A 25,019-nucleotide genomic window follows, 5' to 3' on the forward strand; every position below is an offset into this window, starting at 1 on the left:
GATACGTTAATCACTGAGCCATGACAGAACTCCCCAGTTGTGGTTTTGATTCTCCATCATCCTGATGGATGGGGACAGTGGTAGTAGTTCCCTTGACAGCCCAACTTAGTAGTATTATCCTGGGACTCATTTCTGAAAGTCTAGGCTAAAGCCTACTCCTCCACCACTTTAAACAATTTTCTAAATACCAATTCCCTACATTAAATCTCCATATATTTAAATGAGCCAGATCTATTTCCTGCAACTGATTTGATGCAGACTCGTACAATAATGAATAAAGATACAAAAGCTTCCCAAATTAACCTCCACAATCAGTCCCAATAAAAAGTTAAATAATTGAGCAAAACAAAAAATATATGGAATAAAGGTCTATGAATATGTCAACTTCAAAAATGAAAAATAATCACCTACCATATTAAGAATAATTAATCTATTATTAATTTAGTAACTGTTGATGCTTGAGTGAAAAACTTACTGAGGTTCAATATATTATTTTTATGTACCTTAAGTTTTCCATAAGAATGCAAAAAGAATATTCAGTCTAGTGTTCAAAAAGTTAGGGTTAGAATTATAATCTTGGGACTTATCAAAACAAAAATAATATTTACAGCCATGGGATTGGATGAAACCATTTAGGGAGAATAGAGATAGAAAAAAACATGGGACTAAGATGTGAGCATGTCTAATATTTAGAAGTCAGAGGAAGAAGATAAAGCAAAGTAGACTGAAGAGATGCCAGTTAAGTAAGAGGAAACCAGTGAGTGAGGTGTTCTGGAAGCTTAAAGAAGACAGTGTTTCAAAATGTGGAAGTGGTCAAGATGTCAAGAACTGCCTAAAATGAGAACTAAGAATTTGCCTTTGGATTTGTCAAGATGGAGTTTTAGACAATTTTTGGAGAACATCTACTATAAAGAGGAGCACAACAATCAAGTACTGGCTGGAGGGGAACAGAAGTCAAGAGGTTTTCTGTTGCGTTTTGTTCTAAGATACCTGATACCAAGGCATATTCAGTGTACTGGCAGAATGATCTGGTTGAAAGGGTTGGGGAGGATAGTTATTTGAGGGAAACAAGAATGGAAGAATCAAGGTCTTGAATGAAATAACCAGAGGAAATACTCCTGTGTAACAGGACAGAAGGCAATATCTATAGGCTCAGATACATATAGATGGATAGACTTGAGGGAGAGAGGATAAGGTTGTTTGTGACTATTTTTACACTTAACTCTCTAAGCCTCAGTTCTCTCACCACTGATACGGAAAGAACCTATCTCGAGATTTCTGTGAAGATTCAGAAGAGCCAACACCCAATATTATTAATTCAGTAGAAAAATGTCAAGATTCCTAGTTCAATCCTCCGTTAACGCAAAATTATCAATCTCTCATTTTGCATTTAATAAAATACTACAACTATTAGTATGATGGATATAACTTAATGGGGTTCAGAGTGTCAGAGAAAACTTTCCTAAGAGCTACGTGAGGTATACATATTAACTGATAAAGGTGGGGGTGCTAGAAGAAGGTTTACGAAGGTCTAGAAACTAAAAAAAGTTCATTGTGGTTATCAGTCAAGGGCCAGATCATGAAGCAACTAAAAGTTTGGGAACATGTATCCTCCTCAGTGACTTCCAATACTTCTTGTGGGTCAGAAAGGGGCTTTTTTTGGTTGTTGTTGTTTGTCTTTTTAGGGCCCCACCAGTGACATATGGAGGTTCCCAGGCTAGGGGTCGAATTGGAGCTGTAGCTGCCGTCCTATTACCACATCCATGATCCATGGCAATGCAGGATCTGAGCCAAGACTGTGCCCTACCCCACAGCTCATGGCAACGTTGGATCCTTAACCCACTGAACAAGGCCAAGGATCGAATCCACATCCTCATGGTTGCTAGTCAGATTCATTAACCACTGAGCCATGACAGGAACTCCAGAATGGGGCTCTTAAGAAATAAACATAATATAAATATTTTAGCTCTTAATGAAGCAGACTGAAGTCCACTGAGAGATGAAGGCAATTCATGGGCATTGATTGGACCATAAACCATAAACCAAGGAGGGCTGCAGACTTCCCCTTTCTTGCCTACTCTGTCTATTGACAAAGGCCATGTTGGGTGTTGAGTAAATGTTTCTTAGGCTTGTTGAAGTTCACCAGTAAAGTCTGGGTGCCTGTTATCCATACTTGCCATAGACATTGGGAGGACATAGGAAATGATATTATGTAAGTTACTCTTTTGCCATCACTGAGCTAAGACAGCAACTTGGTTGCTATTTTTGTGTGTTTGTGGGGGGTGGGGGGTGAGTCCCTTCAGGTATTTGTTTTAGAGACTCCTATATAAATATTAGCAGAATGTAAATATTAGCAGAATCAGAATTTCCTGACCACTCACTAAATAACCAGGAGTCAAAACCAAAATTTTCTTTTCATACGATTAGAAATTTTTCATGATTTCAACATAGTGCACGTTTTAAAAATTACAAAAGAGTAAGAGAAAAGTGGAAGCCAAAGGAAAATAAAAACCTGGAACATTTCCTGAAAACAAGTGGGGTCGATCAGGTGGCACATTACTTATGTAGAAACCTGTGTTTATGAAGATAATCAGAAAACCTCACATGACTGGGAAGTTTCAAATGGCCCCAGGATAACGGGAGGAAGGGGATAAAACTATTCCTAAACAAAGATATACTTTTAAAAAGAGGGGTTTTTCCTCTATATTTTGTAACATTTTTATAGCACAGTTATTTTGACTTTTGTCTTTAGGAGAGTAACCCCCATAGCCTAATAATACAAACTATCTTTTCTGTAATAAACTTGACTCATATTTAATAATGGAAGCAACATTGTTTTTTGAGAAAATAGCAACTCTTACAAGTATCCTAAAAAGCAATACAGCAATCCTCATCAGTTTTTCCCTGGAGACCTCACACTTTTAACACATTTACACTGGATAAGTATTCATAAACAAAAATATTAATCTTAATTGGAGTGAAATCTGCACCTACCCAAGTTTTCTCGCTTTATTTTCTCTAGTTTAGATTTCTGACTCCGTTTTGAATATACAAAGGATTTTCATAGCTAAGGCCATAAAAAAGCTGATCAGACAGCACTATGACTTCAAGTGCCATTTTAAAAAATGAGTATTTTTTTCAGGTCCCGCCTCTGGCATGTGGAAATTCCCAACCTGGGATTGAACCTGCGCCACAGCAGCAACCGGAGGAACTGCAGTGACAACGCAGGATCCTTAACCAACTGTGGCCACCTGGGAGCTCCTAAACTGCCATGTTTTAATATCGGTTGTTTTAAGATTACCTTAAAGCTTGTCCTAGTGTTTAGAAGTTTTTAACTCCATCAGGTTAACCTCCCCAAACACACCGGGCACAAATTCTCCTTTGAATTACTCAGTTAAGAAAGGAAAAATTCGTTCAACTGTGAATCGCTAATCATCAAATCCATACCACCTGGTATCAGGGAGTCAACTTTTCGTGAAAGATTCAGAAGCAAGGTAATCACGTTCATTGGATTAAGGTGGTTAGCCACTGGCTACGCTTGCTGAAATGCAGATTACCCGGTCCCATCCCTAGGCGGACCGAATCGCTGAGAAGTGGGGCTCAGGTCTGCATTCTGAAACGCTCCCCATAAATTCTGAACCTGTTCCTGCAACCTACCAAAGCACCTAACCTTGGAATGCGAAATCAGTCGTTTTTTTTCCCACAAAAGTCTGGGTAAAGGCTCAATCGGGCCGAAGGGGGAATTCTAAATAAAACATTCCAATGATCGCTGCAACCTATACCACCCAGCGAGCGGAGAGCGGCGAAACAGATGAGCACGCTCGGGGCGCCTCAATGGTTTCTGAAAAAGTGACGGGCCCTTTCTTCGGAAAGGACTCGGGGTTCTGGCCCAAGGACACAGGGCTGACTTACTCATCCCTAACTGTGCAAAGCACCGTGCTCTCTGACCCCCTCCATAGCATTTCCTAGGGCCACTCGCGGTGCTTCCAGCCCAGTCTCTCGTGCGGTCTCCACCCGGCCAGTGCTGGACGAGGAGAGGAGGGCCACAAGCGACGGTCACAAACCCGGCGGCCCGAGCTCGCGCGTGCGCAGCCAGGCGCAGAGCTCGCGGCAAAGTCCGTTTCCTGACTTTTGGAGGAAGGGGCGTTGCGTCACTTCCGGCCTCCCTCTAGCTGCCATCTTGCGTCCCCGCGTGTGTGCGCCTTATCTCAGCTGGTCTGCCCCAGACCTCCTGAGCGCCAACCCTAGTCCCCCGCGCGACCCCATTTCCACTCCAACAAGGTACAAAAAGGCTCTGGACGCCGGCGTGGGAGGAGGACGGGAACGGGGGCGGGAAGTGCCCGGAAGGAGCGAGACAGGGAGGGACAGGGCTGAGGAGAGGAAGGCGATGCGACGGACAGGCGCACCCACTCAGGCTGACTCTCGGGGTCGAGGTCGGGCCAGGGGCGGCTGCCCTGGGGGCGAGGCGACGCCGTCTCTTCCTCCACCTCGCGGCGGAACCCGAGGACAGGAGCCTCAGGTACCGCGAGGCTTGCGGAGAGTGGCCGGGCTGGGCAGGCCCTGGCTAGGCCGAGGCCGGGCCGGGGCCGGGGTGGGGGTGGGGGTGGGGGCGCTGACCAGGCGTGGGTTACAGCCCTTTTTCTGGGCCAGCAAAGAGGGGAGGAGTTGTGGGGGAGGGATAGGAAAACGGGTGCGCTTTGGGCTCCCTCGAACCGGAAATTTGGGAGCTTGGCGGGTGGGTTTGGGATCCAGGCCTCGGCCTGTGTAGGACATTTATTCTGCTGGTGCCTTGGGAAATAACGAGCATGGAAGGCTAGAGTGCACTAGACCTTTTCCTCGCTGAGGGTTTCCTGTTTTTCTAGATGAAAGAAACTATCATGAACCAGGAGAAACTCGCCAAACTGCAGGCACAAGTGCGCATTGGTGGGAAAGTAAGTTTTCATAGTGTGGGGAGAGGTTGTTTGTGGTTGTTTCTTTAGGGTTTTTTTCCTCTTTTGCGTTTCTAATATAATTGGCTTGTCACTTTGTCTCTAGAGGGCATTTCACAGCTAGCAAATCGAATGAAGGGAGTGGCAGGATTAGATTAGATATACAATGTAGTGTATCCGTGAGACGCACAGGTTGTAAATTAGAAGAAAAAAATGCAAGCGAATAGAGACGAAGAGAGCACTTAAACAGCAGCCTTTGTTTTTATGTAGGTTTTTTTTTTTCAGTGTTACAGTGTTTTAGGTAGAACAAAAGGTTGTCTGATTTAATAAGAAAGAAAATGTGTCATTTCAGTTAGATCATCATTGTGGCCAGTTATACCCTTGACTTGTTTTGTCATTGGCTTTATAGCCTAAGTTATATATAGCTAGTGCTTGGTTTTTTCCTTTTTAGTAACTATGCTAACTGAATTTAAGTATCACCTATCTTTTCAACTTTAGTGTATGGTTCTGGATAACTACTTAATAGTTGAAAGTTCATGTCTCTTGTAAATTAAGGCCTTTCTGTGGTCCTTTCTTAGCTAAATGTAACCTAGAGTAGTTGTATATTTTCCAGGATATTTGAAAATGTCATTTTTATAGGTACATTTTGTGACATAAGAGCGATGACTGGGGATTTGGAAATACTGCCTAAGCAGATATATTTCTATTTTAACTTTGTAATTACACTAAAATTGAAGGAATGAGAATGGTGGGTTTTTAATCGCTCAGATTTTAGTTAATTGATTTTTCCTGGTGGCTACTGTCCCCTTCAGGGGGGTTATTTTTTGAACATGGTAAGTTTTCAGGTTCTCTAATTTACTTAAAAGTTCACTTAAGACAGAAGTCTACCTAGTTGTATTTCACATTGTGTTAGCACATTCCTAGTATTTAACAAGGTGTGGTAGCCTGTTGGAACAGAGCGTGTCTTTACCTGATAAAACTTGTAAAGTTTTCATACTAAAAAATTTATTATTAGTTTTTCCCAGCTGTAGACATTTACCTTCAAATAGAGTCCACTGTGAAATAGCCAGAAGTTGCACTTAGACTTAAGTAATAAGTTGTACCTCTGTTAATTACAGGATTTTCCAGCAGTGAAAGTATTGGACCCCCCCCCCTTTTTTTCCCCTCACTGAAGCTGGTCTTTAATATCAGCACCTACCCATTAACAACAGTAGGTGTTTCTTGTTCTATTTAGCAATTATTATAAATTAGATGTGGCCTTTGAGTGCCAGGAGAACTCATATTCTTTGTGGGTTAGTGTTTGCATGCTCTTATACTGGTATTTTTAACCATCATTCCTTTCAGTGCAGGTTTCAGAAGGAGTCATTTGACTAATAGGCTTGTGTGCCACCTTTTTTCGTTACTCTGATCTTTAGTCTTGTGAGAGACATTGTAGGGTAAAGGAAAGTCCAGATTTTCTGGGATTCTTAAGACCGATGTAGGCTTAAACTTTAATTGTTTAGTATAAGAAGTATTTCTGGAGTTCCCATCATGGCTCAGTGGTTAACGAATCCGACTAGGAACCATGAGGTTGCGGGTTCAATCCCTGGCCTTGCTCAGTGGGTTAAGGATCTGGCATTGCCATGAGCTGTGGTGTAGGTTGCAGACGGGGCTTGGATCCTGCGTTGCTGTGGCTCTGGCGTAGGCTGGTGGCTGCAGCTGCTATTAGACCCCTAGCCTGGGAACCTCCATATGCCGCTGGAGCGCCCCTAGAAAAGACAAAAAAGTGTTTCTGTCATCATTGTAATATGGAAACATTTTCCTCACCTTTTAAGAAAGCTACATATTGTGGAATGTGTGATTTGATGAGTTAGTGTTGCCTTAGAGATTTGTAAGTATTAGTTACTTTTTAGGTAAATACCATGAAAGCCCTTTATTTCAGTGTCTGATCAGAGCATTGATAATTAAGTAAAAATTGATTGTGAAGTATATGAAACTTATAGAAGGTGGACTGCTTTTATTTTTAGAATCTTATGGTAGTTACTTAGAATGTCTTTTAGAGAGTATTCTTTGGAAGCCAGGTATCTATATGACTGCTTCAAGGTGATCCTCATTCTTAAAAGGTTTTGGGGGTTTTGGTAACCAGAGTTTTTTGTAGCTGCTTATATTTTCTTCAGGTAAACTATGATTTGCTTAAGCCTTTACTCTCCGGATCTTTAGAGATTAAAATTTTAAGAGGTTTAAAGTTCTTAGAGGGGAACTTTAATGCTAGTGGGTAAGATAGGCATCTTAAAAAAAAACTCTGTTTTTACAGTGTAGTATATGTAGTGGAGCAGAAATGTTTTCATAACAGAGGTGGGAAGGATTTGGTTTGGATGTGTTAATTGTACTTAGGAAAGGCACAGAAGAGATGATGGCTTGAACATTGTTAATGTTCAAGATTTTTTAAAGAAGATTTTTAAATGATGAGTAGGAGTTGGTGTGGAGGTTGGAAGAAGTGAGATAGGTGGGTGATAGCCTTCCCATGAAGAGCCTTATGTAGCACATAAAGAGCTTAGTTTATATGAGAGAGTCCATGAGAGTGTTATTAAAAAGTTTTTAACAGAGAACACGTATCATATATGCCTAGTTTTGAAAGTCTGGGATACATTTGAGAAGAGGGAGATGGGAGATTTGGCATATATGTATGAGGTAAGTTTTCTTAAAGCCCGTATTCTATTCATTCATCAAGTTGTGTGCCTTTAGTGAGTCAAATACTGTACTCAAAATTGGGTTTGTAGCAGTAAATAGAAGCCCTGAAGGAGCTTACATTCTGGTAAGAGAAGACAAAATATATTTCTCTCTTATGAAAGTGTTATGAAGAAAAATAAACCTGGATAGATAGAAAATGGTTGTGGGGATGGCATTTTTTCATTGGGTGGTTGGGAAAGGCCACTCCAATATGATGACATAAGGATAGATCTTTGGCGAGGTAGGGAGCTATGCACATGCTAGGGGAAGAATTACTGGACTTTGCCAGCAGTGAAAATGTCTTGATCCCCCCGCCACCCCCTTTTTTCCCTCCCAGTGCAAAGGCTCCTGTTTGGCTTGTTTTTGGAATGATGAGGTTTACTTGGCCGAGGATGAAGTATACATGTATAATAGATGTAGAGTCAAGAGTGGCTTGGTATAGGGGCCTGGTAGATAAGAACTTTAGGCTTTACTCTTGGGTGCTGTACAAGTCAATATATAGACTCATTTGTGTCTTAGAGTATCTTGTTTGTGAATATTAATGGATGTTGATTTTTCTTTAATATAAAAATGGGAAAGGTTAATGATTCTAGACATGGAGTTTAAAATTAGGCTTTAGATTGGCATATGCCATCTCTTAGATCACCCTTAGAGCAGACAATGTACAAAGTAGGACTTTGAAAAGATCATTCCTTTATATCTGACAAGGAAAATGTTAGAAGTTAGAAAGGATTTGTAGATAATTCCTTTTATTCCCCTCTTGGCTTTCCAGCAGTGCCTAACTTGGCTGCTCACTGCATGAAAGTTTGTGGCTATGGTAATTTTCTTACACAGATTCAGTGGTCAGGGTGGTCAGAAAGTAATTACAGGGAGTTCCCCAACGGAAATGAATCTGACTAGTAACCATGAGGTTTCGGGTTCGATCCCTCACCTCGCTCAGTGGGTTAGGGATCTGGCATTGCCATGAGCTGTGGTGTAGGTCACAGACGAGGCTTGGATCCCATGTTGCTGTGGCTCTGGCATAGGCCGGCAGCTATAGCTCCGATTAGACCCCTAGCCTGGGAACCTCCGTATGCCACCGGTGTGGCCCTCAAAAGACAAAAAAAATAAAAAAGTAATTAAAACTGTTTCCATTTTTGTGGTATAGACAGGTGCTGTGTTCTTTCCTTTTTTTTGACCCATTAGGGAACTGCTCGCAGAAAGAAGAAGGTGGTTCATAGAACAGCCACAGCAGATGACAAAAAACTTCAGTTCTCCTTAAAGAAGTTGGGGGTAAACAATATCTCTGGTATTGAAGAGGTAATCGTCAAATTTTATTTCTTTACAAAAATAAGATTCGTTTGAAAATAATACTCCTGTGTTAAATGGTTTTTTGACTCTGCTTCCAACAAAGAATTTCATATCCCTTTAAAATACATTTTTATTCTGTTAACATCAGGGTGATTGCTAAGTGTAAAATTGATTAGATTGCATTTTCCATTTCAGGCAGAATTTTGCCTGTGCATCACACTGAAAATACTAAGTTACTTAGCCTTAGGTTTTGCTTAATAAAATGTTTGGTTTTAAAAGGATTTTAGTGGGTGTTACTAATTTAAATTTTTTTTTCTATTTAGGTGAATATGTTCACAAACCAAGGAACAGTGATCCATTTTAACAACCCTAAAGTTCAGGCATCTCTGGCAGCAAACACTTTCACCATCACAGGCCATGCTGAGACAAAGCAGCTGACAGAAATGCTACCCAGCATCTTAAACCAGCTTGGTGCAGACAGTCTGACCAGTTTAAGGAGACTGGCTGAAGCTCTGCCCAAACAATGTAAGTTTTCCTATTGGCAGTTTTGCCCTGAGATACTGATTTTATCAGTAGATTTCTAAAATTTAGGGTGCAAAGTGGATATGAAGATCTTTATATTTGGAAATGCAAACTTTCCTCTAAAAAACACCAATTTTTACAACAATTTTAAGCAGTTTTTGGTGCTTTTAATAATTTATTAGTATGCTGTGATCATTGTACTTGATTAAGTAGAATGTTTCTTTTTTAGTAACTTTCACGTTTTGAATCAGAGACTAAAAATTTTACCTTTATTAGCTGGAAATGACGAAAATGTTAATTTGGGGTTTCCCTTTTTAATAACTGACAATTGAGAATTAAAGCATATTATAAATTATTAAATTTCTTCATTTGTACAGATTCAGCTGGTATTACCAATAGTCTTTAGGAATTGGCTTGCTACTATTCTGGTGTTTTTAATTATAGTGTAAAAAGGATTGTGTTCAGGGCAGAAAATTGTGTGGTTGAATGGGTATACATTAGGGACTATAGATAGCTACTTTATGCTGAAGCCCTCTGATTTAAATTTTGAGGAATGGAAATGTAGAAGCAAGATAGGTTTATTATGTGGCCAGCTCTTAGTCATACATGTTTTTCTAGGTGTGTGCTCACTCGGCTTCTAATTAATGTGTGTGTTTGGTGTGTTTGTTTTATCATGCTGAAAGGCCCAAGAAGTTCTAGAAAGTCTTGGGGTTTCAGAGCCGAGCTATGCTTTTGAAGGATCCTACTGAAAATTGTACAGAGCTAGTGCTGTGAGGTCTCAGCTCTCAAGTGTAGTTCACTTTCTTGTGAAATAAAAGGAATGTGGAGACTAACTAGTCAAAGGCACTTAAATTTTTTCTTTTTTTAATTTTTGGCCACACCCTCAGCATGTGGAAGTTCCTGGGCCAAGGTTTGAACCTAAGCCACAGTGGTGACAATGCCAAATCCAAATCGGCTAGACCATCAGGAAACTCCCCTTGTAATTTTTTGATTATTTTCACTTCAATAAAGGTTTTTTGATGTGTGAGTTTACCTCTACCTTGTTGTAGGACAGAAGGGTTGAAAAGATGGGTATAGAATTTGGCTTGTTAGCTAGTAGTAGTATTTTAGCTCATTTGTAGACATTGGGCTATCACTAGTACTATAGATGAAACTCCAAATGTGGCTATAAACATAAGTTGTAACAATACTTGATCTTTCATCTGTTGTTTTGGTTAGTGTTTATTGAAGACTTAGACATGTAACATTTACATTCCTTTCACAGCCGTGGATGGAAAAGCCCCACTTGCTACTGGAGAGGATGATGATGATGAAGTTCCAGGTAGGAACTCCCACTTGTGGTTAACCTAGAGAATCTTAGCAAGGGAGAATGAAGAATCTTTGAACTGTAGGAGAGATTAGTTTGGGGCAAAGGGAGAATGAGAAAAATAATGCAGTTGACATGGGTTAGGAGTTAGGTTTGTAACCTTGAGTTTTTTTCTGTTTGGGATCCCAAGAAGATAACTAACCTTAAATATTGAGTAAATAGGTTTGTATATTGTGACCTAAATATAATAACTACTTGCAGATTACAAATGAGCCTTGTTTCCTACTTTGAAATCCATAAATGTATGAGAAGACACAAGAGAAGTTGTAGAAATACCTTAGAATATAACCATTTGGAAATTAGCAGAAAAATTCCTTTGGGCCATCAATCATGAGGCATTTTCCTATCCTAGCTGTTACTGGATAATTTTGTTGTAAAACAAATACAGGCAGTAGACTTCCTAGACTGAGAAATATTCCACTTTGCATAGATAGGTGTCCTTAAGAATGCAGGAAAACTTTAAATTGTGTGTCATTGTCTTCTTTGGTTCTGTCCCCCACATAACTAATACATTATATTGTTTAACTAATTCTTAGAATGGTAAGGGATTGGGGAGGGGCCTATACATATTCTTTAAGCATAATATTTATGTCATTGGCAAATTAATAATTTCCCTCTTTCGTTTGTATTAATTATATGCCAAAACATACACTTCAGTATATGCCAAAAAAGTAGTGGTCTCATCAGAAATAAAAACGAGCATCTAAATTTACATTCTGATTTAACTGTGGGACATATTTTAAGACCTTATTATTTTTGTAGATTTGACTTTTTTCCTGAGTTTCTTTTTTTTTCCTCCCTTTTCCTAGATCTTGTGGAGAATTTTGATGAGGCTTCCAAGAATGAAGCAAACTGAATTGAGTCAACTTCTAAAGGAGATAAAACTTGAAGAAGTTACTGGGAGCTGCTATTTTATATTATGACTGCTTTTTAAAATTTTGTTTATGGGTCTGATAAAATCTAGATCTCTAATATTTTTAAGCCCAAGCCCCTGGACACTGCAGCTCTTTTCAGTTTTTGCTTATACACAATTCATTCTTTGCAGCTTTAATTAAGCTGAAGAAGCCTGGGAATTAAGTTTGAAACAAAGATTAATAAAGTTCTTTGCCTAGTATATGGTTTTATTTTTTATTTCATTGATAACTGATTTGTACACAGCAAAATTGTTTATAGAAAGCTAATCATGACATGTAATATGGCTGATAATCTTGGATGGAATCTGATTAAAGAGCTAAAATGACAGTATAAATAACAAAGGTCGTATAGAGTTCTTAATGTTTGAAACCCTTTTTCTCCAGCAGTTCTTGGGACTTCCCATGGCTTATGTGATGGGATTAATTATAAGATTAGGATAGAATATTCCTTAGTGGGCAAGGTTTTTTCTCTTAATATTGTCTATATTGTTATCATATCCTGAGTGCTTTTTATGTATTATCACTTAATTTTCTCTCATTTAATCCTCAATCTTTAAAGTAGGGACTAGTAGCTCCATTTTGTAGATATAATTGAGGTTACTTCAAAAATTTAATTTCTTAACTCCCTCCTGTGTAGGGTATTATATAAAAAAGTAGTGTTTGTATTAGGAATGTCACCTTGTCTACCTTAAGTGATAACAATTTAAATGATCAGGGCTACTTTTTTCTTTCTTTTTGGGGCCGCACCTGAGGCACATGGAAGTTCCTAGGCTAGGGGTAGAATTGGAGGTGCAGCTGGTAGCCTACACCACAGCTTGTGGCAATGCCAGATCCTTCCTACTGAATGAAGCCAGGGATCCAACCCAACTCCTCATGGATACTAGTTGGTTCTTAATCCATTGACCACAATAGGAACTCCCTACTTTTTTCTTTTAAAGGCATTTTTTTTTTTTTTACTTTTTCTGACTGCCACCTTGCTGCGTATGGAGTTCCTAGGCCAGGGATCAGATCTGAGTCTCAGTTGCGACCTAAGCCACTGCTGTGGCAACACCGGATTCTTAACCCACTGTGCCAGGCTGGGGAACGAACCTGTGTCCCAGCCCTCTGAAGATGCCACCAATCGAGCCTGTTGCACCCACAACAGGAATTTCCATTTTTTTAAATTAATAGTAAAATTGTGATAACTTGTGTGCTAACAGTTAAAAGAATTTTAACGCATAATGTGACTGCTGCTATAATCAGAATACCGAACAATTTCTTTACCCCAGAAAATTCCCTCAATGTAGGGCTATTGTTACTAGCAATCATAATACCTTAGTTTCTTCTTGCAACAATAAGAATTCATTTTAAATTTCCATACCAGTTTGGAAAATACCTTGTGATGGTACTATACAGCTACATCTAAAAGTCACTGTTAACAGAAAAATGGTGTGTGAAAAGTGCACATTATTATTTTCTTCAAAGGATGTCTTTTAGTTCCGATGGAGTATATTGCTACAGTAACTAGGACTAGCATCTCAATGGTTTACAAAATTACAAGACTTAAGTACATGTTTCCAGACAACTGTGGGTGAAGTTGAGCTCTGCTGCATATTCATTGCAGCAGCCCTCAGACGGATAGAGAAACCTCCATCTGGCACACTCAGTTTCCTGGCAGGGTGAGAAGATGGTGGCTCTTAGAGCTGTTAAAAGTATTACTTGTATATAACGCAAAAATACATGGAGTGGCTGACCTGGAGTGCAGAGGATTGGGAAGGCTTGGAGTAGGGTGTGAGGCTTTGCAATTCTGGTAAGCTCCCAGGTGATGTGGTTCCACTGGTGATGCTTTGAGTAGCATAGGGATATTTCTCATCTCATTTCATGATTGGAGTGACTTGAGCATGTGACAGTGCCATTATCTCAATATCCCTTTCAGTTACTTAGGTCCATAGAGGAAAGGGACTAAACAGAGGTATGCAATAGATTTCCAGGCTAGGCTATCCCAGGGCTGCTGGCTGCTTGTAGCAGGTACCAGCTCAAGTTAATCCTGTTCTGCCTGTACTCAATCTCTGCACCCCCTTCTTCCCCCAGCAACCTCTAAAAACGTTTCCTTTGATCTATAAGGATCTGATGTGTGTTGGTGGCTGTAGATAGGTAAGAAAGGTTTTTCTTGTAATATTTGTAGTATCAAGATAGGCAGAGTTATGCTACAGTTACAAATATCTAGAAATTGTAGTTGCTACAAAGGTTGGTCATGTTTGTGTTTTGCCTCTGGTTGGGCTTTACTTGACTCCAAGAGTAGCCTCTTAATCGGAACATTTCGAGTCTCAGGACAGGGAAAAGAGAAGGCAAACAATAAACCAGCTCTTCAAACTTAATGCTGGGAAGTAATGTATATCATGAACATTTCCCAGCCAGAGCAAGTCACGTACATGGTCAAGTGCGATGGCCACGAGGATGGGGGAAGTTTAATCCTCCCCAGAGCAGGATAGCAGATATATTTTTGAATAATAATATAGTCTACCCTGTCCTTACAATTTTTCTTTAATTGTCCACAATTCCTGTGGCTGTTATATGTTGAGCACTGTACAACTCATATCACTATTATAACAGTTTCCCCAAAAGAGTCATATTTCAAAGGTAAACTTTCTTTTATAGGGGAGATCGCTTGTCAGGTCACATGGCCCCTGAAGTGGTAGGAGGAGATTCAAACCCAGGTCTACTCTTGACCTCCATACCTACTGGAAAGAATTTTCAGGCCCTGGCAGGCTGGAGGGGGCAGATGCTTCTGGTCTGGTTGGTTTTTTTGACTGTTCTATTTGCTGACTGTTATCCACTGCTTTTAAAACCATTCCTGAGCCAAAATAACTTTCCGCTGGATCTAAACCAGGGCTACACTAATGAAGAGATAGCCATCGATTTTGTGCTGAGGATTCTTAAGATTAATATCCTTTCTTTGTTGAAATAATCGAAGTAGAGTACACGTGTCATCCCCATAATAGCCCTGTGGTGTACAGGGCAGAAAGCTCCATTCTCAAGTTTGGAAACAAGCTTAAAAATGAGTTGAAGGTCACTAAAGGTTGGGTTTGATTTCTAATCATTTTTTTTTCTTGATTACATAACATTGAATCATGCTTTAGTAGCTCCTCCACCCCCACCCCCACCCCCACCCCTACACACCTTTAAGATACATATGTCATTTTGTGGGGAGAGAACTCTTAAAGGAACTATAACAGTTTTTAAGCCTTTCCAAAACAATAGTTAGAAAAGTCTTCTATTCACATAAATTTTCATCACTCCAATCAGCACAGTGTTGAATGCCATCTTTGCAGTGAATTCTGGGAATGCAGGCACAGTCAGCAAAGAAAACAGTATCCCATCTCCAGCCTGAACACTTGGGGCACTGTAAAACTGGACAATTTATCTTTAAAGCCATAACTATTGAAATGTTAAGATGGACAGGAAAAAAATGCTATTGGGGGAATGCCATTTGGATATTTTTAAATATTAGGGAGAACTGTCCAAGGGGAATATTGCAGATATCTATTAAAGATTCTGGAGTTCCCGTCGTGGCACAGCAGAAACGAATCCCACTGGGAACCATGAGGTTGCAGGTTCAATCCTTGGCCTCGGTCAAGTGGGTTAAGGATCTGGCATTGCTGTGAGCTATGGTGTAGGTTGCAGATGCGGCTCGGATCCTGCGTTACTGTGGCTGTGGTGTAGGCTGACAGCTACAGTTCCAATTCAACTGCCAGCCTGGGAACCTCCATGTGCCAGTGGTGCATCCCTAAAAGACAAAATGACAAAAAGACCAAAAAAAAAAAAAAAAAAGAAAAGATGTAAATGGCAGGCTGGTAACATATCTCAAACATATTTACACCTAAAATCACGTTATCTCCAGAAAATTATGGTTTGGTGTGTGAAATGGTAAACAGGAAGTTGTTTAGATACCTGGATTAGAGTTGGGCTTGGGGTAGGTTCATTTTGCATCTTGTAAGCTTTGTAGTTGGACTAGGCTGATAATTAAAAGGCAGGTAACACTACTGTGTGTATCCCTTAATCCATTAGGTGCTTGGCGTTGTGATTGTGGCAAATTTCACTCAAAATAGGTAAATAATAGTGCTAACACTATTTATCCCCCAACCTCATTTAATACTGAATGACATGCTCTCCTATATTGTTCACCACTGCTTCCCTAGTCTCCCTAACTAAGGCAGAAATTCTTTGAAGATAGAAACCACATCCTGGAATTCCCATCTTGCTCAGTGGAAATGAATCTGACTAGTATCCATGAGAACGCAGGTTTGATCCCTGGCCTTGCTCAGTGGGTTAAGGATCTGGTGTTGCTGTGAGCTGTGGTATAGGTTGCAGAGGCGTCTTGAATCTGGTGTGGCTGTGGCTGTGGCGTAGGCCTGTGTCTACAGCTCTAGTGAGTCTGGCCATTAAAAAAAAAAAAGAAGAAAGAAAGAAACCACATCTTGTGTAAGCTTCAGAGTTGAGCAGACCAGGATTGATTGGATTGGAAGCCTGGCTTATCGATTTACCAGCTCTATGACCTTGGGCAAATCACCTAACTTCCTTGAGTCTCTGTTGAAAAGAAGGAAATAAAGATGAGGTCTGTTAAGGTATCCAGAGCAACAGTTGGCACAGACGCCCCCCATCATCAGTGGACTCTCCATATCACCCCTATCAGGAGACTTACCCACTTTGGAAATTCATGAGGGTAATGTATTCTTGCTGGTCAAGTGAGTTACTGACAGATCCATCACCTCAGGGAGACACATACTTGCAGGTTTGATGGGGGTCCCAAGACGGGTCACAGCAGCCATCCCACCAAGCACAAGGAGCGCCATGCAGGAAATCTGGAAGCACTGCTTGGTGGGAGGCCAGCATGCTCTGTCACAACAAAACACACAAACAGGACAGAGGACAACTCTTCATCTCAGGGCCGAGGCTCCAGTTGGGGATATGGTGTAAACTAGCCAGCTGTCATCCATGTTTATTTCAATGCAAAGGGCGAGAGACAACCTTTAGGACCTTAAATGTGTGCTTTGCAGGGGTATTTTCCTGTCTACAGTTTCTAATTCAATCTCTGAGCAACAGGACCTTTTTTTTTTTTTTTTTTTAATGGGCAAGAAATAGATGTATTAAGATAGGACGCTTGTGAGAGATGCCAGTTGGGCAGGCAAGGAGGCTCTGCAATGGGCCTGTTGATATATGAATATTGCCCCCTTGGTTGTAAAAGCTTTAAAATGAAGACACAGGGCCAGTGAAGCAGAACGATTTCTGAGGTTTATGCTGAGGTAAGTGGGACTCTCTCACCTCAAATTCAAGTCTTCCGGTTCCCCATCCTAGGCTGTGTCTGCTCTGCCCATGTTTCCCCAAACCCAGCTTTCAGGCTTCCTTCCTCAGAATCAGGGGAGGAAATACAGCTTCCTGGGCACCACCCCAGAACCCACAGAATCAGAATCTCTGGGGGGGTGTTTGCGTATCTTTTGAGCACCCCAAGGTCACTCTCGCACACACCAAAGTTTGGGAACTAGGGACCCTCCACCAAAGATGAAACACAGGCCTTGCCCTTGGGCTCCACCCAAACATTGCAAAGGACACTGCTTACTGGCTTCTGGAGTGAGCAGTCCTTGAAGAACAGGAGAGGGAAGCTGCTTCCCTTGAGAGCGTCTTGGCACCTCGGGAACTTGCCCGACTGGTTTTACTGGCACACCTGCCAGGAAAAGCAAAACAGTGCTTGGACTGGTCTGATCTCCTCAGAGCCTGCAGCTGACTCTGCAGTCAACCCCCCTGTGGGTAAACAGTCCACTGTAACAGAGGAGTGGCAGGATGGCATCTTTTCATGGGAGCCACTCCCAGTATAAAAACTAATTCTGGAGTTCCCGTCATGGCGCAGTGGTTAACGAATCCGACTAGGAACCATGAGGTTGCGGTCCCTGCCCTTGCTCAGTGGGTTAAGGATCCGGCGTTGCCGTGAGCTGTGGTGGAGGTTGCAGACGAGGCTCGGATCTCACATTGCTGTGGCTCTGGCGTAGGCTGGAGGCTACAGCTCCGATTCGACCCCTAGCCTGGGAACCTCCATATGCCTCGGGAGCGGCCCAAAGAAATAGCAAAAAGACCAAAAAAAAAAAAAGAAAGAAACTAATTCTTTTATCTCCAACACCTAATAGTGCTTCAGAGTCAATAGCCCTGTCGCATAGCTGTGAATATTCACATTTCTGGTCTAGAAACTTAGGCTTGGAGAATCTACGGGTCACAGCCAGTAAGGGGTAGAAACAGGGGAACTAGAACACAGACACTTTTTTTTTTTTGTCTTTTTGCCTTTTCTAGGGCTGCGCCCGAGGCATATGGAGGTTCTGAGGCTAGGGGTCTAATCAGAGCTGTAGCCACCGGCCTACGCCAGAGCCACAGCAACGCAGGATCCGAGCCATGTCTGCAACCTACACCACAGCTCATGGCAATGCCGGATCGTTAACCCACTGAGCAAGGGCAGGGACCGAACCCGCAACCTCATGGTTCCTAGTCGGATTCGTTAACCACTGTGCCACGATGGGAACTCCACAATTAGACACTTTAAGCCTTTTTGCTGCACCACAAAGCTCCAGAAAAATTACAGAGATCTGACAATACCCTTTGTTTGACCAAAGTCAGTTCACTTTTCTTTTTTTTCTTTTTTGCTTTTTTTTAGGGCCACCCCAGCTGCACATGGAGATTGCCAGGTGAGGGGTCTAATGGAAGCTACATCTGCTGGCCTACACTACAGCCACAGTAATGCCAGATCCAAGCCACGTCTGCAACCTACGCCATATCTCATGGCAACACCTGATCCTTAACCCACTGAGCGAGGCCAGGGATCAAACCCGCAACCTCATTGTTCCTAGTCGGATTCGTTTCTGCTGCACCATGACGGGAATGCCACTTCGCTCTTCTTTAGAAGAGAAAACAACATTTCCAACAAGTCCCTTCGATTCCTGGTGGCAGTCCCACTCGCCTGCTCTCCAGCATGAGGCGAGCGCTGTGGCAGAGGGGCACAACTCGCTTTCTCTGTTTCTCCTGAAGATCCTCTCTCTGCTGGATCATGAATACCGTGAAAGCTCTGGTTCCTTAAACCAGAATCTCCTGCTTCTGGGGTCAGTGTTAATTTGTCCTTCCCGCAGCAGCCTTTAAAATGGTCTTACTCTAGAAATCCCCCTCTGGGGCTCTATCCCGTGCCTATGACTCGATATATAGAAGAAAGCTTTATGTAGAAAGATGTCCTGTGTAGTCTGATTTGTAATAGGAGATGCTAAATGATAAACGATGCTACACTTCAGTCACTTTCAGGCGTAAACATCTGTTTACTAAAAGTGATCAAATAAGCTGCTCCGTTTTATATGTGATTGGTTCTCAACTGTGCAAAACAGTCAAATGGAAACACAAAGGATAATATCAACAGAGGCTGGGGGAGTTGGCAGGGGCCATCTCTGGATTGTGGTTCATTTGTTCGTTATTCGTTCCTTCAGCAAATAGTTCTGGAACATCTGTGTCAGGCAGTGTGCGAGGCTCTACAGATACAATGATGAATGAGACGGAGGTAACCTGCGCTCGTGAGCTGACAGTCCTGAGAACTATGTAATTTGTAAGAAAGGTGTTTGTGTCACAGTCGCCACGGGATGCTTTTTAAAAATTCACATATCCCTCACTTTATTCCTGAAAAGTGTGGTTTACTGAGTCTGGGATGTGGTTAGGGCATAAGATACTTTTTTTTTTTTTTTCTTTTTACACCTTCACTTGCGTTATACGGAAGCCCCTGGGCTAGGGGTCTAACTGGAGGTGCAGGTGCTGGCCTATGCCACAGCCACAGCAACACCTGAGCATTGCCAGATCCTTAACCTACAGAGGGAGGCTAGGGATCTAACCTGCCTCCTCATGGACACTATGTTGGGTTCTTAACCCATTGAGCCACAATGGGAACTCCATAATGTACTTTTTAAAAAAGCTCCCACAGTGATTCTGAAACATAACCAGGATGATAAATACTCAACTAGAACAGCACTCTCCAACTTTTATCATTATATATCCCTTCTGTAGCAAAACAAATCAAATAAAATTAGCATTCCTTCACAATATATAAATATTTAAAATGCTACACCTTTACTAGTCCACTAGTATATTATATATATTATAAAACATTGTTGGAGATTGATATTTAGGAAGAATTATATTAAACATACTATATAAAAATAAAAGTTCTACTATTTTCTTCCCTGAACCCCCTGGATCCCTCTGTGAGTCCCAAGTGGCTCATTTGGAAATTGCATCTCTGGTCTAAAGGAAAATGTGGCTGTGAGTGGCAAACAAAGATACTGCTTATTTGGTAGCACAGTCTCAAGGGTGTTCAAAGACTAATGGAAACATGAGTCATTAAAAGTAGAATTGGACATGCAAATAGACTTTTGACATTAAAATGGAATTAGAACAACAGTGCATGTCTTCTTACCTCGGTGGCTAATGAATAATCAGAAATCAATAGACAGGAGAATTCCTTATGGGGTCTCAGGGCCCTAAAATCATCTTAACCAAGCCGTAACAACAAGAGCAGGGAAGAAAGAATCATGCAGACTGAAAAATGAACAAAAAGGTTTATACAAGGCCTGCGGACTTGCAGCCTGCAGTGAATCAGGGCCAGGCTGGAGCTGTGGGATTCTGAAAAGGGGTTGGGGCTGGACTGTTGAGCTGAGAAGCCCAGAAGGCCCTAAGGCTTGGTTGGGCCTACACGGTAGTTCCGGACTTGCTGCAGAGACCCCATTTGATGCAAGGCCAACTTCTCTACTGAAGAGGGCAGCAGAGAGCAAGGAATGGGCCCTTACTGCTCTTAGACTCACAGAAAGCTAGCCAATCATCACCTCCCATACTTGCTGGCAGTGGCCTAAACAGGAAGGACCAGAAAGAAAGGCCGGGAGATACATCTGTTCCCAGACTAAGACATTTCAAAGCATTTGGAGGTCAACCTCTAGTCTATAATCTAGTGGCCCTGCTGCCAGGGATAGAGGAGGCACAGGTGGTTGTAGAAGTCCCAATAGGAGATCATAGATAATGAGGGAAACCTGGGAGATGCTGGGAGCGACCACTGTAGTTTAGGAAAACCGCCAGAACAAGGCAGGCTCGCTTAACTAGTGGAGGTGCTAGAACTGCCTCAGGTCTTTGGGTGGGGGATGGGATGAGGTCTGCATTTAGATTCGGACCACGGGCTAGAGTTTGAAGACCGCCCTTCAGCTGATTGGAATACACACCTTACTGGATGTTAAGGAGGAGCTGCTACTCCCAAAAAGGAAGAGGCGGGCCTTTCCAGCCCCGCCCCCCTCCCGTGCCCCTGGATGATAAGACTGGCCCACGGAGCCTCAGGGCAGAGCTTCTTTCCTGCCCGCTTGCATCTCTTATTAAGCGTCCTATCCTATTACATCTGTTTCTTGCCTCTCACCTTGTCTCTTGCTGAATTCCTCCTGTGCGGAGGCGTAAAGAACCTGAACCTTAGTGAGTCCAGACACAGGGTAACTCGGATTTAAAACGGTGGGTTTAGGAGTTCCCGTCGTGGCGCAGTGGTTAACATATCCGACTAGGAACCATGAGGTTGCGGGTTCGGTCCCTGCCCTTGCTCAGTGGGTTAACGATCCCGCGTTGCCGTGAGCTGTGGTGTAGGTTGCAGACGCGGCTGGGATCCCGCGTTGCTGTGGCTCTGGCGTAGGCCGGTGGCTTACAGCTCTGATTAGACCCCTAGCCTCAGAACCTCCATATGCCGTGGGAGCGGCCCAAGAAATAACAACTACAACAAAAAAGACAAAAAGACAAAAAAAAAAAAAACTGTGGGTTTAAGTCCCAGTCTGGCTTTAGGCTGGGTTCAAGTCCCAATCTGTGTTCTGGCTAGGTTCAGGCCATTAGTGCTGTCAATTTCACTGCCACTGTGATTGTGTTTTCCATCTCTTAGCCTTGTGAGGGTTAAATGCTTTCTCATACACGCCTCGTTCCCTTTCAGAGTGAGCTCGTGAGGTAAGGGGGATTGTAGGATGCTTTCAGAGACAAGGAAACAGATCCCCAAAGATGTGAACACTGACCCAAACTTCCAGAGCCAGTTCTTGACAGAGTTTAACTTTTCCTGCTGAACTCCCCTTTCTCAGAGTTGGACAATTTCTCAAGGACCTGTGCATTCCATATGAAAATGAAGATTTGGGGGAAGTTCCTGTTGTGGCTCAGTGGTTAATGAATCTGACTAGGAACCATGAGGTTGCAGGTTCAATCCCTGGCCTTGCTCAGTGGGTTAAGGATCCGTTGTTGCCGTGAGCTGTGGTGTGGGTCGCAGACACAGCTCGGATCCCGCGTGTCTGCCAGCGGCTACAGCTCTGATTAGACGCCTGGCCCGGGAACCTCCATTTGCCAAGGGAGCGGCCCTAGAAAAGGCAAAAAGAAAAAAAGACCAAAAAAAAAAGAAAATTTTGGTTTCCTTGGTGATGATAATCTGTATCAGTTACTAGAAGCAGATTCTGAATCGTCTAGGGGACCACCCTTCAGTCGTGCTCTGTGTCATCAGAATCCTTGTGTTTATCCTTTGATTTGTGTTTATTACTGAGTTTATACCAAGTAAAATTCAATTGACTTCCTGGTGTGATACATCCCTGAGAGAGACTTTTTTGCATCAGGCTGAACCCAGAAATGTGAGCGAATTGAATCATCTCAGAACACACCAAACATAGACATGTCAGACTAAGAAGGAACTTGCCCCATAACGTCCATGTTTACATTTCCAGTGGATGTGCCCTGTGGTCTCGGTCTTTGAAAAATCTCAATTTTCAACCATTCAATTAACAATAATTTTAGTAGTCAGTATGCCTTGAAGAATGGCTCTGTTCTGGAGTGTAACAATAATTGGATTAGTTGCCCACTGAATGCAGACACATATCTTCAAATGAAAGAGAAAACTTTACAGAGTTATCAAGTGACATGGGCATTGCTCACTTGCAGAGTTTGTGGCTAAGTGAAAGGTCTCCTTCTCCTAAACTACAGTCAAAGCTGGGGTATGTTAATACCTCTGGGTTGTGTTCAAACTGATGTTTGGGGGGAGCTATATTTTCAAAATCACAACAGAGAAAAAGTCTTAATATAGGACCAGCACCGAGCTAACACTTTGCTGCTATCAACCCTGAACTGGCAATTGAATTTCTGCCAGACAATATCATCCACTTACCTGTCACATTCACATTTGCATTTTATTGGCTTTATGGTATCTGATTTTAGCTTTTTTCTACAGTTAGCTAGTTATCTATAAGAATGGATTTGGAGTTCCTGTCGTGGCGCAGTTGTTAACGAATCTGACTAGGAACCATGAGGTTGTGGGTTCGATTCCTGCCCTTGCTCAGTGGGTTAAGGATCCAGCGTTGCCGTGAGCTGTGGTGTGGGTCGCAGACGCATCTCGGATCCTGCATTGCTGTGGCTCTGGTGTAGGCCGGCAGCTACAGCTCCTATTGGACCCCTAGCCTGGGAAGCTCCATATGCTGAGGGAGCGGCTCAAAAAAAGACAAAAAAAAAAGAATGGATTTTATTTTACTTTATTTTATCTGCTTTTTATGGCCACAGGTACAGCATATGGAGGTTCCCTGGCTAGGAGTCAAATCGGAGCTACAGCTGCCAGCTTTTGCCACAGCCACAGCAACATCAGATCCAAGCCACACCTTCAATCTACGCCACTGCTCACAGCAGTGCTGGATCCTTAACCCACTGAGTGAGGCCAGGGATTGAACTCATGTCCTCATGGATCCTAGTCAGGTTCATTAATCGCTGAGCCACAAAAGGAACTCCTATAAGAATGGATTTTATACATTGTTTTATGGTTGTACATATAGAAGTAACACTGTAATAAAAATTTAAATGATAGTTGAGGGTCTGCGATAATTTTCCAAGAATGTGAAGGGGTCCATTCATTACCTCGTTCGAGGAACTTATACTGGAGGAAAGGACGAGATGGAGGAGATTAACCACAGGGTGACTAGGACAAAGTTAAAGCCAAAAGAAATAAACAAGTTTGGAGTTCCCGTCGTGTCACAGTGGTTAACGAATCCGACTAGGAACCATGAGGTTGCGGGTTTGGTCCCTGCCCTTGCTCAGTGGGTTAAGGATCTGGTGTTGCCGTGAGCTGTGGTGTAGGTTGCAGACGCGGCTCAGATCCCGTGTTGCTGTGGCTCTGGCATAGGCTGGCGGCTACAGCTCCGATTAGACCCCAGCCTGGGAACCTCCATATGCTGTGGGAGCGGCCCAAGAAATAGCAAAAAAAAAAAAAAAAGAGTAGGGGGATTCATATAACAAAAATCTGTATATGAATGTTTGTTATACTTTTATTTGTAATTGCCAAATCTTCAAAGCAACCAAGATGTTTTTCAGTAGGTGAATGGAAAAACAAACTACAGTAAATTCATACAATGGAATAGTGCTCAGCAATAAAAAGAAATGAGCTAGAGTTCCTGCTGTGGTGCAGTGGGTTAAGAATCTGACAGCAGCAGGTCGAGTCGCTGCAGAGGCATGGCTTGGCTCCTCAACCCAGCACTGTGGGTTAAAGGATCTGGCTTTGCTGTGGCTGCATCGTAGGTTGCAGCTGCAACTCAGATTCAATCCCTGGCCCAGGAACTTTCATATTCTACAGGATGACCATGAAAAATAAAGAGAGAGAGAAAGAAATGAGCTATCAAACAACAAAAAGACATAGAGGAAGCTTAAATGTGTATAGTTAAATGAATGAAGCCAATATGAAAAGACTATATAGAAAAGTCAAAACTATTTTAAAAAAGTGAAAAGGTTAGTAGTTGCCAGAGGCTCAGGGGAAGGAGAAAGGGATGAATAGGTGCAGCACAGGGGATTTAGGCAGTGAAGCTCTTCTATGTGACACCGTAAGGGTGGATATGTGTCATTATACATTTGTCAAAGCCCACAGAATGTACAACACAGAGTGAACCTTTTCTTTTTTCAAAAGCCAGTGCCCTGGTCTTGGCTTCTAGGTGTCAGGCAGTGACCCCTTGCTAGGTAATAGCAGGAGCCTGGTTAATGTTCCATCAAGGAAGAAGTCTTTGTTAGGGGCTGTGAACTGACATGGTTGAGCCGAGTTAAGAAAAAGCTGGTGGAAACATGAATTTCTCGCTGTCAAGATGAAGAAGTTGGTTGAGAGGAAGGATCACCCCCAGGTCAATATGGAGGGTTGAACAGGGGACTTAGACTGCTTAACAGAGACAATGTTAATAAGAAATTGTAGTAACTATAGCTCTCATTTATTATTGACTAGAT

General features: G+C 42.2%; 1 protein-coding gene across 2 annotated transcripts; it reads left to right on the forward strand.

Annotated features, from left to right (window-relative positions):
• Positions 1-4,136: 4,136 nt before the first annotated feature.
• On the forward strand, positions 4,137-11,929 carry BTF3 (basic transcription factor 3). Of its 2 annotated transcripts, none has more exons than XM_047778086.1 (6): positions 4,137-4,281; positions 4,863-4,931; positions 8,823-8,936; positions 9,251-9,452; positions 10,714-10,770; positions 11,625-11,929. In XM_047778086.1, the coding sequence occupies exons 2-6, from the start codon at positions 4,863-4,865 to the stop codon at positions 11,669-11,671; spliced, it is 489 nt and encodes a 162-aa protein (XP_047634042.1). In that variant the 5' UTR covers positions 4,137-4,281; the 3' UTR covers positions 11,672-11,929. The 2 variants fall into 2 exon arrangements, with proteins under 2 accessions (XP_047634042.1, XP_047634041.1); XM_047778085.1 differs by having other exon boundaries at positions 4,148-4,519.
• The last annotated feature ends 13,090 nt before the right edge of the window (positions 11,930-25,019 follow it).

This window comes from Phacochoerus africanus, chromosome 4 (genome assembly GCF_016906955.1).
Source record: "Phacochoerus africanus isolate WHEZ1 chromosome 4, ROS_Pafr_v1, whole genome shotgun sequence".
Taxonomy (NCBI): domain Eukaryota; kingdom Metazoa; phylum Chordata; class Mammalia; order Artiodactyla; family Suidae; genus Phacochoerus; species Phacochoerus africanus.

Coding starts and splice junctions, on each gene's coding strand:
- BTF3 (XM_047778085.1), top strand. CDS start 4,388: ATGCGACGGACAGGCGCACCCACTCAGGCTGACTCTCGGGGTCGAGGT. Junction 9,453..10,713: donor TGAAGCTCTGCCCAAACAAT/GTAAGTTTTCCT, acceptor TTCCTTTCACAG/CCGTGGATGGAAAAGCCCCA. Junction 10,771..11,624: donor TGATGATGATGAAGTTCCAG/GTAGGAACTCCC, acceptor CCCTTTTCCTAG/ATCTTGTGGAGAATTTTGAT.